Source organism: Aquarana catesbeiana, linkage group LG11 (assembly GCF_042186555.1).
Source record: "Aquarana catesbeiana isolate 2022-GZ linkage group LG11, ASM4218655v1, whole genome shotgun sequence".
NCBI lineage: Eukaryota > Metazoa > Chordata > Amphibia > Anura > Ranidae > Aquarana > Aquarana catesbeiana.
In genome coordinates this window covers 2501701-2515033 of record NC_133334.1, presented here as the reverse complement: position 1 = coordinate 2515033, position 13333 = coordinate 2501701, and the positions used below count along the sequence as shown (strand labels likewise).

At 46.1% G+C, this 13333-nt stretch overlaps 1 protein-coding gene across 1 annotated transcript in view; it reads left to right on the top strand.

Annotated features, from left to right (window-relative positions):
* LOC141111802 (uncharacterized) overlaps positions 1 to 13333 on the top strand; it is a 275091-nt gene that overhangs the window by 199568 nt on the left and 62190 nt on the right. Inside the window, exon 5 of the mRNA XM_073603937.1 lies at positions 8496 to 8960. Within this exon, the coding sequence (XP_073460038.1) occupies positions 8496 to 8960 (465 nt within the window). The remainder of the gene's footprint in view (positions 1 to 8495; positions 8961 to 13333) is intronic.

Here is a 13333-nt window from a genome sequence, read left to right as displayed (position 1 = left end):
CTGTGCAGAACGAGCTGCACAGTGAAGGGAAGTATAACATGTTTGTTATTTTAAATAAAAAAAAAAATTACCTTTACAAGCCCTTTAATGAGTAGATGGAAATCCAGTTGTTTAACCACTTGACCACTGGGCACTTAAACCCCCTTAATAACCAGACCAATTTTCAGCTTTTGGTGCTCTCACATTTTGAATGACAATTACTCAGTCATGCAACACTGTATCTATATGAATTTTTTGTCCTTTTTTTCACACAAATAGAGCTTTCTTTTGGTGGTATTTAATCACCGCTGGGTTCTTTATTTTTTGCGCTATAAAAGAAAAAAGACCGAAAAATCTGTAAAAAAATAAAATTTTCTTCGTTTCTGTTATAAAATTTTGAAAATTAGTAATTTTTCTTCATATATTTTGGCCAAAATTTATACCGCTACATATCTTTGGTAAAAATAACCCAAATTAGTGTATATTATTTGGTCTTTGTGAAAGTTATAGCGTCCACAAGCTATGGTACCAATATCTGAAAATTGATCACACCTGAAGTACTGACGGCCTATCTCATTTCTTGAGACCCTAACATGCCAGAAAAGTACAAATACCCCCCAAATGACCCCTTTTTGGAAAGAAGACATTTCAAGGTATTTAGAAAGATGCATGATGAGTTTTTTGAAGTTGTCATTTTTTCCCACAATTCTTTGCAAAATCAAGTTTTTTTTCTTTTCTTTTTTTTTTTTTCACAAAATTGTCATATTAGCAGGTTATTTCTCACACACAGCATATGCATACCACAAATTACACCCCAAAACACATTCTGCTATTACTCCTGAGTATGGCGATACCACATGTGTGAGACTTTTACACAGCGTGGCCACATACAGAGGCCCAACATGCAGGGGAGCACCTTCAGGCGTTCTGGAGCACCCAGGCCAATTCTGACATTTCTCTCCTACATGTAAAAATCATCATTTATTTGCTAGAAAATTACATAGAACCCCAAAACATTATATATGTTTTTTTTGCAAAGACCCTAGAGAATACAATAGCGGTCATTGCAACTTTTTATCTCGCACGATATTTGCGCAGCAATTTTTGGAACGCATTTTTTTTGGAAAAAAAACAGTTTTTTGCTTTAAAAAAAAACAAAACAGTAAGGTTAGCCCAATGTTTTTGCATAATATGAAAGATGAAGTTACGCCGAGTTAATAGATACCTAACATGTCACCTTTCGAAATTGCACACGCTTGTGGAATGGCGCCAAACTTCACCACTTAAAAATCCCCATAGGCGACGCTTTAAAATTTTTTACTGGTTACAAATTTTGAGTTACAGAGGAGGTCTAGGGCCAAACTTATTGCTCTCACTCTACCGATCGCAGCGATACCTCACATGTGTGGTTTGAACACCGTTTTCATATGTGGGCGGGACTTACGTATGCGTTCGCTTCTGCATGCGAGCACACGGACAGGGGCGCTTTAAAAAATTTTTATTTTTTTTTATTGTTCATTTTACTTTATTTATTTTAGTTTGACACTTTTTTCCAAAAAAAAAAATGTTTTGATCACTTTTATTCCTATTACAAGGAATGTAAACATCCCTTGTAATAGGAATATGGCATGACAGGTCCTCTTTACAGTGAGATATGGGGTCAATAAGACCCCACATCTCACCTCTAGGCTGTTCCTGAAATAAAAAAAAAAAAAAAAAAAAAAAAGATCTTGGCTTCGATCGTAGCGGTGAGTCGGTAGAAGCACCGGAGGGCGGCGGGAGGGGGGGGCGTCCCCTCTCGCCTCCCGTAAGAACGATCAAGCAGTGTAACAGCTGCTACGATCATTCTTATGGTGTAGGGAATCACCGGCTGAAAAAGATGATATCTGAATGATGCCTGTAGCTGCACCCATCATTCAGATATCCCCGCACAAAGTCAAGGACGTCGTATGACGGAAGGCGGGAAGTGGTTAAAACGCTTTTTTTTTTTTTAACACAAAGTTGTCCATTTATACAATATTTCTAACACATAGCATGTACATACCAAAAATGACACCCCAAAATAGATTCCCCTACTCCTCCTGAGTACAGCGATACCACATGTGTGAGACTTCCACAGCCTGGCCACATACAGAGGCTGGGTACGGCTGAGCATGGCTGGGTATTGCAGAGTATCGCCGAGTATGACTGGGTATGGCAGAGTATGGCTGGGTATCACCGAGTATTGCAGAGTATGGCTGGGTATTGCAGAGTATGGCTGGGTATCACCGAGTATTGCAGAGTATGGCTGGGTATTGCAGAGTATGGCTGGGTATTGCAGAGTATGGCTGGGTATCACCGAGTATTGTAGAGTATGGCTGGGTATCACCGAGTATTGCAGAGTATGGCTGGGTATTGCAGAGTATGGCTGGGTATCACCGAGTATGGCTGGGTATCACCGAGTATGGCAGAGTATGGCTGGGTATGGCAGAGTATGGCTGGGTATGGCAGAGTATGGCAGAGTATTGCGGGTTATGGCAGAGTATTGCAGATTTTTGTGGGGTATTGCAGAGCATGGCTGGGTATGGCAGAGTATGGCTGGGTATCACTGAGTATTGCAGAGTATGGCTGGGTATTGCGGGATATTTCAGGGTATTTCAGGGTATTGCAGGGTATGGCAGAGTATTGCGGGGTATTCCAGGGTATGGCAGAGTATTGCGGGGTATTGCAGGGTATGGCAGAGTATTGCGGGGTATTCCAGGGTATGGCAGAGTATTGCGGGGTATTGCAGGGTATGGCAGAGTATTGCGGGGTATGGCAGAGTATCGCGGGGTATGGCAGAGTATTGCGGGGTATTTCAGGGTATTGCAGGGTATGGCAGAGTATTTCGGGGTATTGCAGGGTATGGCAGAGTATTTCGGGGTATTGCAGGGTATGGCAGAGTATTGTGGGGTATTCCAGGGTATGGCAGAGTATTGTGGGGTATTCCAGGGTATGGCAGAGTATTGCGGGGTATGGCAGAGTATTGCGGGGTATTCCAGGGTATGGCAGAGTATTGCGGGGTATTCCAGGGTATGGCAGAGTATTGCGGGGTATGGCAGAGTATTTTGGGGTATTGCAGGGTATGGCAGAGTATTGCGAGGTATTGCAGGGTATGGCAGAGTATTGCGGGGTATTGCAGGGTATGGCAGAGTATTGCGGGGTATTGCAGGGTATGGCAGAGTATTGCGGGGTATTGCAGGGTATGGCAGAGTATTGCGGGGTATTGCAGGGTATGGCAGAGTATTGCGGGGTATTGCAGGGTATGGCAGAGTATTGCGGGGTATTGCAGGGTATGGCAGAGTATTGCGGGGTATTGCAGGGTATGGCAGAGTATTGCGGGGTATTGCAGAGGGAATTGCAGAGTATTGCACAGCATTGCAGGGCATGTAAAGTAGTAGGGATGGCTGAGCATGGATGGATGGATGGCTGGATGTCTCTGTGCAGCGCTGTGGGCACTACAGATGCAGCCCACAACGCTGCAGCCATCCATCCATCCGCCTCTTCGGTCACTGTGTACCGATCGGTACACAGGAGGAGAGGAGAGGGGGAGGAGAGGAACCGGCGTCATCAGATGACGCCGGTTTGTTTACATGTGATCGCTCCGTCATTTGACGGAGCGATCACATGGTAAACGGCCGCGATCAGCGGCCATTTACCGGTATCTGTGATGCGCCGGGTCCTGTGGACCCGACGATCACGGATGCTCTCGAGTGCGCGCCCTAGGGGGCGCGCGAGAGCAGAATTCTGGGAGGACGTCCCTGGACGCCCTCCCAGAGTTAAACAACCGCCCTGTAGCCGTCATTTGGCTATGGGCCGGTTGTTAAGTGGTTAAAAATGTATATCAGGCCTATCCTTTTCATTTCCATAGGTTTTCATCATTATGTATGGATTCTGGGCCTCTCCTATATATATATTGGGCACGGAAACGTGCGGCTCAACGCAGGTACTCTGATAATCGGTCATTACAGGTGGAATCCTTCACTCTGTACTGGAAGGGGGTGCGGGGTATGAAGTGACACCAGAACTATTCTCATTTGTCCCAGTTGGGTCAGGTTTGGCCGCCTCCCTCTATACTGAGAGTTCATCTGGGTGGTAATGATTTGGGTAACACTCGCACGCTGGATCTTTTGTTTATGATAAGGAGGAATCTTTATCATTTTCATCTAACGTCCTCTGGTACAAGCATTGTATTTCTGGAGATAGTTCCCCGACTGATTTGGCTGTCTTCCCCGTTGCATAGAGTAATGGAGAAAATGAGGAAGAGACTCATCTGGATAAATTTATGCTGTTCTTGGGGGGGTTTGCATATCGGCACGTGGACCTGGAGGGGGGGATTCCGGGGCTGTATAGGGAAGACGGTGTCCACCTTTCGGATGTAGGTGCCAATATTTTACATTTAGGGGTACAATACAGCATTGAGATGGCCGTGTATGTGGGGTAGGCCGGGCTTGTTGCACAAGTCCGGCTGGTGGGGACGTATTCATTGTTAATAAAGTTTAAGCTGCCCGAGTTCTGAAAACTGGGCAAAGACTATCTGATGATGTGATATTTGTTATGTGAGTTGGATTATTTATAATGTTTTTTTTAGGGCTGAAATGATTAATCAATATTATCGATAAAGAAAATCGTTGTCAACTATTTTCATTATCGATTAGTTGGTCCGCACCTTCCTCCCTGTCCGTCCATTAAAATCCTCCTCTTGTGTACAAGATGACACTGTATGTGACCAGGCATGTCTGCGCCGCACGTCTGCGCCTCTCCTCCTCGCTGACGTCAGCTCCTCACTGATCTTCTCAGCTCCGCCCCCTGCTGATTTGAGGGAACAGAGAGAGCCGAGCTGCACACAGTGAAAGGTAGTGACTAATGTATACACTACAGTAACAACTCAGTAGTACATTAATAATTAATTTCTATGACAAGTGCCCCATGAATGATCCTAAGTATTTCTGGGGGGGAGTGCCCCATCTGGGGGAGGAGGTGGAATAGTGCCCCATTATTGGTTTTCCTGGGAGTGGGGAGGGGGAATGTGCCCCATTGGTGTTCCGGGGGGAATAGTGCCCCATCATTGGTGTTCCCGGGAGAAATAGTACCCCATCATTGGTGTTCCCGGGAGGAATAGTACCCCATCATTGGTGTTCCCGGGAGGAATAGTGCCCCATCATTGGTGTTCCCGGGAGGAATAGTACCCCATCATTGGTGTTCCCAGGAGGAATAGTGCCCCATCATTGGTGTTCCCGGGAGAAATAGTACCCCATCATTGGTGTTCCCAGGAGGAATAGTGCCCCATCATTGGTGTTCCCGGGAGGGAGGTGGGGATAGTGCCCCATCATTGGTGTTCCCAGGAGGAATAGTGCCCCATCATTGGTGTTCCCGGGAGAAATAGTACCCCATCATTGGTGTTCCCAGGAGGAATAGTACCCCATCATTGGTGTTCCCGGGAGGAATAGTGCCCCATCATTGGTGTTCCCAGGAGGCATAGTACCCCATCATTGGTGTTCCCGGGAGGAATAGTGCCCCATCATTGGTGTTCCTGGGAGGAATAGTGCCCCATCATTTGTGTTCCCAGGAGGAATAGTACCCCATCATTGGTGTTCCCAGGAGGAATAGTACCCCATCATTGGTGTTCCCGGGAGGAATAGTGCCCCATCATTGGTGTTCCCAGGAGGAATAGTACCCCATCATTGGTGTTCCCAGGAGGAATAGTACCCCATCATTGGTGTTCCCGGGAGGAATAGTGCCCCATCATTGGTGTTCCCAGGAGGCATAGTACCCCATCATTGGTGTTCCCGGGAGGAATAGTGCCCCATCATTGGTGTTCCTGGGAGGAATAGTGCCCCATCATTTGTGTTCCCAGGAGGAATAGTACCCCATCATTGGTGTTCCTGGGAGGAATAGTACCCCATCATTGGTGTTCCCGGGAGGAATAGTGCCCCATCATTGGTGTTCCCAGGAGGCATAGTACCCCATCATTGGTGTTCCCGGGAGGAATAGTGCCCCATCATTGGTGTTCCTGGGAGGAATAGTGCCCCATCATTTGTGTTCCCAGGAGGAATAGTACCCCATCATTGGTGTTCCCAGGAGGAATAGTACCCCATCATTGGTGTTCCCGGGAGGAATAGTGCCCCATCATTGGTGTTCCCAGGAGGCATAGTACCCCATCATTGGTGTTCCCGGGAGGAATAGTGCCCCATCATTGGTGTTCCTGGGAGGAATAGTGCCCCATCATTTGTGTTCCCAGGAGGAATAGTACCCCATCATTGGTGTTCCTGGGAGGAATAGTGCCCCATAATTGGTGTTTTATTCTGCAGTTTGAGTGTAACACTCAGTTTTTTCACTATTACTTTTAAATAAACGGAAAAATGGCATATTATGTTTTTTTATGATTTTATCCGATTAATGGAAAAATAATTGGCTGATTAATCGATTATGAAAATAATCGTTCGTTGCAGCCCTAGTTGTTTATAAGAATTGTAAACCAATAAAGTGCCGCGCCCATTTTTGCTGTAACATGGTGTGGTGTTGGTATTGTGGTTGTATCTGGGGAATAGGTGGGGGCGGGTGTAAAAAGGGGGCACACCTATTTGGGCCGCTTTCTCAGGACTGGGGCCACCCAGCCCTGTTAGTATATTTTATTAGGTTACTGTTAGGTGGGGTGTTAGGGAGAAGTGGGGCACTGTCCCTTTAAATATTTCTGAAGAGGAATCTGGGTTATCCAATGGTAAATCTTGGAAGTTTCTGTTTTTCCCTGGGAAGGTTATATAAGGGTGGCAGAGGGGTTAGGGCTTCCTCTACAGCAGCCTGGAGGAAGAAAAGAAGAGCTCCCTCCCTTCCCGTCACAGCATGTTGTGTGGTTGGGTCACCCCAGAATATGGGGGGGGGTATTCATTGTTAATAAAGTTTAATCTGCCCGAGTTCTGAAAACTGACTATCTGATGATGTGATGTTTATGTTATGTGAGTTGGATTATTTATAATGGTTGTTTATAAGAATTGAAAACCAATAAAGTGCCGCGCCCATTTTTGTAGAAACATGGTGTGGTGTTGGTATTGTGGTTGTATCTGGGGAATAGGTGGGGGAGGGGGAAGTCTTCAGTCCCATTCTTAGTATCTGGCGGCTTCCTCAGGCAGACCGTCTACAGAAACAGAAATATGGACTTTGATGCCCCCAAACCATAAATATTATTGATAAAACACAATTTTATTTTATATCCAAAGCCATTGAAATCATTCTATAATGATCAGGTATAAAACATATGTTTGACTCATTAGATATTAGTTGTTTTTATAACCCAGAGCTTTATAATTGTTTAGATATCTTTATATCTTTATAGAGGAATTCTATTCAGTGTGGAGAGTGAATTGTAATTAATCTTTGTATTGGATACAGATGATAAGTGATAAGATGGAGTATCAGTGTGAGCACTCTGATGGAAGTGCCGTCCTCTTATACCTGTACAGGAGGTCCTTCTACATGGAGGTTATCTGCATGCAGGCCGGGGGAGGGGAAAATACTGAAACTACCCCCCGCCTGCCGTATAGTACAATGACAGCGGGGGGATCCCCTCTCCTTCTGGGGCAACGTCATATGACATCGTCCAGTGTCACCGCTCTTGTGTGCCTGATGAGGCGGCTCTTTTCCCATGTGATTGGCTGTGTCCAATCACCACCAATCACTTGTAAATATAGACGTGCCGTTCTTCATCTCTCCTCATCAGTGCCGCCTTTCAGTGCCCATCAGTGCCGCCCATAAGTGTCATCTATCAGTGCCCACCAGTGCTACATATTAGTGCTCATCAATGCAGCATATTAATGCCTCATCAGTGAAGGAGAAAAATTACTTATTTACAAAATTTACTGACAATAACTAAGAAAAACATCACTTATTTTTTCACATTTAGCAAAAAATACAAAACCCCCCAGAGGTGATTAAATATCACCAAAAGAAATCTCTATTTGTGTGAAAAAACTATAAAATTGTTATATATGTACAGTGTTGTATGACCGCGTAATTGTCATTCAAAGTGCGACAGCGCTGAAAGGTGAAAATTGGTCTGGGCAGGAAAGGGGAGGGGAGTGCTCGGTATTGAAGGGGTTAAATGATTTTATTATGTGTTTGCATTATATATATATATTTTTTATATCCATCCTCTTTTTGGTTGATACTATGGGGTTGATTTACTAAAGGAAAATAGACTCACTTTGCAAGTGCAGTTACTCCACAGCTTAGTAAATGAGGGGGAGCTCTACTGACTCCCATCATCCAATCACATGCAAGCAGAATTCTCTGGAGCAGTTGCACTTTGTAAAGTGCCCAGTCTCTTTGCCTTCAGTAAATCCACCCCTCTATGTCAGATATCAAAGTATCTTTTCTCTTAGTTCAGTGGGTTGACTCTTTATGTATATTTGCTGTTCTAGAAGAGATGAGTCTGATCTCCGGATAATACAAATACATTATATAGTAAATGTTATAATTCATACGATGATTTCCTCTTGCAGATCCCCCCATTCTCTCTGAGATTACCGGGAACAATGAGCTGATTGACATGAACAGGACGACTCTGACTTGTCAGATTATGGACTTCAGACCCAACAAAATAGAAATCTCTGTGTGTATGAGAAGATCCGGAGAGGAGATGAGGACCATCTATATCTGGAGGTCTGGAGGTCACCTCACTCCGGTCAGGATAAATAGAGATGATGGAGGAGGGTATGAAGAGATTGTAGATATGGAAGAGGGGATACAACTGATGAATGGATCTGCAGGACATGAGGACATCCCTCTACAGCTGGAGGTGACTCCTGTTATCAGTATGAAGAATCTTGGTAAATTCACCTGTCAGTGTTCTCTCCAGATAACTCCCAGCTATGACCTGGATAATGGAGCGGAATTATCTGTCCATGTAAAACACCCGGCACTGACCTCTCCGGTCTCAGTACAAAGGACACTCAACATCATTGGAGGTGAGACTTTTTGTTTCCTTTTTTTTTCTTTTTTTTACTATAAGCCTGCAAAAGACTCCTGTAGACTGCAGTGGCAGCTGGTGAAGTTTTAGGATGGGGGGACGCCAGACACCGCCCTTCCTTTTTGATCCCTCACACTTGGCAAAAATGGGCATGGCTTCAGCAAAATAGTGGGTGTAACTTAAATGGGTGTGGCTCTAGGGGGGTGTGGATAGCATCTGAGATGAACGAGGGAGAGATGGAGGGACAGTAGCCCCAGATCCTACACAACAATAGAAATGTGTATTCCAGAAAGTTAAACAATCAGCAGATAAAAAAATCAGCAGATAAAGATACTCCAAACACCTGGTGTTGGCGCTTCAATCATCCCGGCACCATGGTTGTTATGGTGTCAGGATGATTGAAGCGCATTATTTCTATTATTATATTGTAATATAAAATGAAATCATTCAACTCACCATAATGCAGAATCAGTGGGAGCCCTGAGTGTTTCACCTGCCACGTTGCCTGCCACCAGATGCCATCAGGTGCCCCCAGCAGAGTCCGTCCTTACATCAGGTGCCCCCAGCAGAGTCCGTCCTGACATCAGGTGCCCCCAGCAGAGTCCGTCCTGACATCAGGTGCCCCCAGCAGAGTCCGTCCTGACATCAGGTGCCCCCAGCAGAGTCCGTCCTGACATCAGGTGCCCCCAGCAGAGTCCCTCCTTACATCAGGTGCCCCCAGCAGAGTCCGTCCTGACATCAGGTGCCCCCAGCAGAGTCCGTCCTTACATCAGGTGCCCCCAGCAGAGTCTGTCCTTACATCATCCTTACCTGGCAGCACAGCCCTCCTTAATGCCGCTTCTGTCTGTGTCCCCTTCAGCGGCAGCTAGTTCCTGACTTTCTCCATGTGGAGAGGGGAGAGGCCTCCCCTCTCCACTGAACACAAGGGGTATTAGTCCTCACGGCAGTGGCCATATTTTTGTAGGCCACCGGAAGTGATGTTGGTCTCACGCTGAGAACAAAGCACCCGGCCGTAGTGATACACTACGGGCGCCAGGTGGAAGCTGTTTGGCGCGATGGACTTCGCCACAAAGCAGCTCTAAACCCTGCAAATGAAGCGCCTCATCTGTAATCTCGTGATTGAATAGACGTGGCGCTTCCCATAGTGCACTGTATCCGGCGCCCAAACACAGTGCACTTAAGGACTTTTTGATTTTTTAATTTTTTTTACATTTTTTTTTTAAAGGGCCCTGTTTAAAATGTTTTTTTTTATGACTGCCTGGGGGGGGCTTGGGCCTATGGACGGGCCACCACTGGTGGACTGTCAGTGTAAGTTGTCTGCTCAAACTTCATGCAGGAAGACGGTTACACACTAACAGGAAGAAACAAGGAACTACCTAGAGAGCTCAACCATGCCGGGTAATTCATTGAGAACTACAAGCCGACAGCTGCAAAGGCTCTGGGTAGCTGTAGTTCTCTGTAAATGAACGGCACACCCAGGAGGAGCCCCACATGGCCACGTTTGTTTTTCTTGTTTTTTTATCTCCTTACTGTGATCCCCACAGGGGGCACACAGGCAGCTCATGTACGGGAGGATGTAAATGGACGCTCTCCTGGCAATTTAGGCCCGCGCTGTAGCTGTCTTTCGGATAGAGCGTGGGCACGAAGGGGTTAAGTTTATTATCAGACCTTTTTAGATTTCATTTTCATAGAAAAAGTTCTTATGCAGCTCATCCATCTTGACTTTGTTAAATATTATGGCAGCTGAATTCCAACCTCATCTTACAAGCTCATCTAAATCTAAACTAAAAGCAGGAACAGAGGGGCGCCACACTAAGTGCAGCATTAAAATTGGTGGTTTACTAAAAGTAAAAAAACAAATGGCAACTCACATGTAGAGGAGTAATACAGACACAAAGTGTATAATCATCGGCCCCGGAGTCTCTCCAAGCTGTCCTGATGCCGTGGCAGCCTCGAGCACAGGCTGTGTTGCTGGATAGAAGCAGGAAGCCGTAACCAGCGTGGAATACAAGATGGCGCCGAGCCGGACGTGATGTCACATGGAGGGCGTGCTTGGCGTAGTGACGTGGAGTGGGTGGTTACATGATTTGAAGCAACGGCTTCTTCTTCAGACCTGATTGGCCGACGAACCTGTCAGTATTATGTAGGGAAGAGACACTAAAGGAGCCGACGTGATTGGCTGACGGGTCAATAAGATATGAAGGAACAAGTGAACAGATACAGAGAGATGCTTTGGAAGAAATGAATTAGATTAAATCATCTGGTCCAACAATAAAAATGTTATATAAAGAATTAATAAACTTGCATTAAAGTGGAGTTCCACACAAAAATGAAACTTCCGCTTATCGGATTCCTCCCCCCCTCTGGTGTCACATTTGGCACCTTTCAGGGGGAGGGGAGAGCAGATATCTGTATAATCCAGGGATTTGCTCCCACTTCTGGCGATAGATCACCGCAGAATCCGCGGATATCTACGCCATGTCCGGCCCCTCCTCCGTCCCCCCCCCCCGCTGTCTTCTGGGAGACACACAGATTCCAGAAGACAGAAGGGACCAGAGGGATCCCACAGCGTGACTCGCACATGCGCAGTAGGGAACCAGGTTGTCAAGCTGCAAGGCTTCACTTCCTGATTCCCTTACTGAAGATGGCAGTGCCTCCACCCGAGAGCCGAGGGGATGGGTCGGCTTAGGGCGCTGACATCGTGGGCGCCCTGGACAGGTGTCCATATTTTAAAAGGCTGCAGCTGCTGTATTTGTAGCTGCTACAGTTGTACTGTGACAGGTTGGCTCCCCTGGGAGAACCAACGTAACTGTACTTCCCTTCTCCTTTTGACCACTAGGGGGTGTGTGCACGACGCCAGAGCCGATGTGATGACCGCCGGGCACCTGCGATCGCTCGTGACAGAGCGAGAACCGGGATCTGTGTGTGTAAACTCTTCTCTCAGAGAAGAGGAGACCGATCGTGTGTTCATACTAAGTATGATTGTCCCCTAGTAACCCCTTCCCTGCCAGTGACATTTATACAGTAATCAGTGCATTTTATAGCACTGATCGCTGTATAATTATCACTGGTCCCAAAAATATGTCAAAAGTGTCCGATCTGTGCACCACAATGTCGCAGTCCCAATTAAAAATTGCTGATCACCACCATTATTAGTAAAAAAAAAAATAATAATAAAAATGCCATAGATCTATCCCCTATTTTGTAGACGCTATAATTTTTGCGCAAACTAATCAATATACGCTTATTGCGATATTTTTGCAAAGACTATAAAAAAAAATGAAGAATACATATAGAAAGACAAAAACAGAACATTCCATAGCCCAACTCACCAACCAGTCTACCAACCGACCAAACTAACCCGTCCAACAGTCTGTGTTAAAAACAGGGGTTTAATTATCACGTATTTGCAAACTCTTGCATTTGGTCAGTTGGCAGACTGGTTGGTGAGTTGAGCTATGGAATGTTCTGTTTTGAGAAAAGGTAACTGTCAAATAAAGATGCAAAAAGATTGCCAACATCCCTAAATATGTAGAAAAAGGCTGAACCTCAGTGATGGGATTTTAAAGGCAATTCAAAATAAATTTGAAGGAATTTCTTATTAGAAAAGTACATTAAAAGTAGAATTTATTTAAAGTACAATTTTTTTTTAAAAAGATTGATCACAACAAAAACACATACCGTATTTATCGGCGTATAACACGCACCCCAAGTTTAGGAGGGAATTTTAAGGAAAAAACTTTTAGGAGGGAAGTTTAAGGAAAAAAAACTTACATTTAAATGCCCATCAATGCAGCCTTATCTGTCCATCTGCAGCCTTGTCAGTGCAGCCTTGCTCCAGTGCAGCCTTGTCAGTGCAGCTTTGCCCCAGTGCAGCCTTGTTTGTGCAGCCTTCCCCAGTGCAGAATTGTCAGTGCAGCTTTGCCCCAGTGCAGCCTTGTCCCCAGTGGTCAGTGCAGCCTTGTCCCCAGTGCAGCCTTGTCCCCAGTGCAGCCTTGTCCCCAGTGGTCAGTGCAGCCTTGTCCCCAGTGGTCAGTGCAGCCTTGTCCCCAGTGGTCAGTGCAGCCTTGTCCCCAGTGGTCAGTGCAGCCTTGTCCCCAGTGCAGCCTTGTCCCCAGTGCAGCCTTGTCCCCAGTGGTCAGTGCAGCCTTGTCCCCAGTGGTCAGTGCAGCCTTGTCCCCAGTGGTCAGTGCAGCCTTGTCCCCAGTGGTCAGTGCAGCCTTGTCCCCAGTGGTCAGTGCAGCCTTGTCCCCAGTGGTCAGTGCAGCCTTGTCCCCAGTGGTCAGTGCAGCCTTGTCCCCAGTGGTCAGTGCAGCCTTGTCCCCAGTGGTCAGTGCAGCCTTGTCCCCAGTGGTCAGTGCGGCCTTGTCC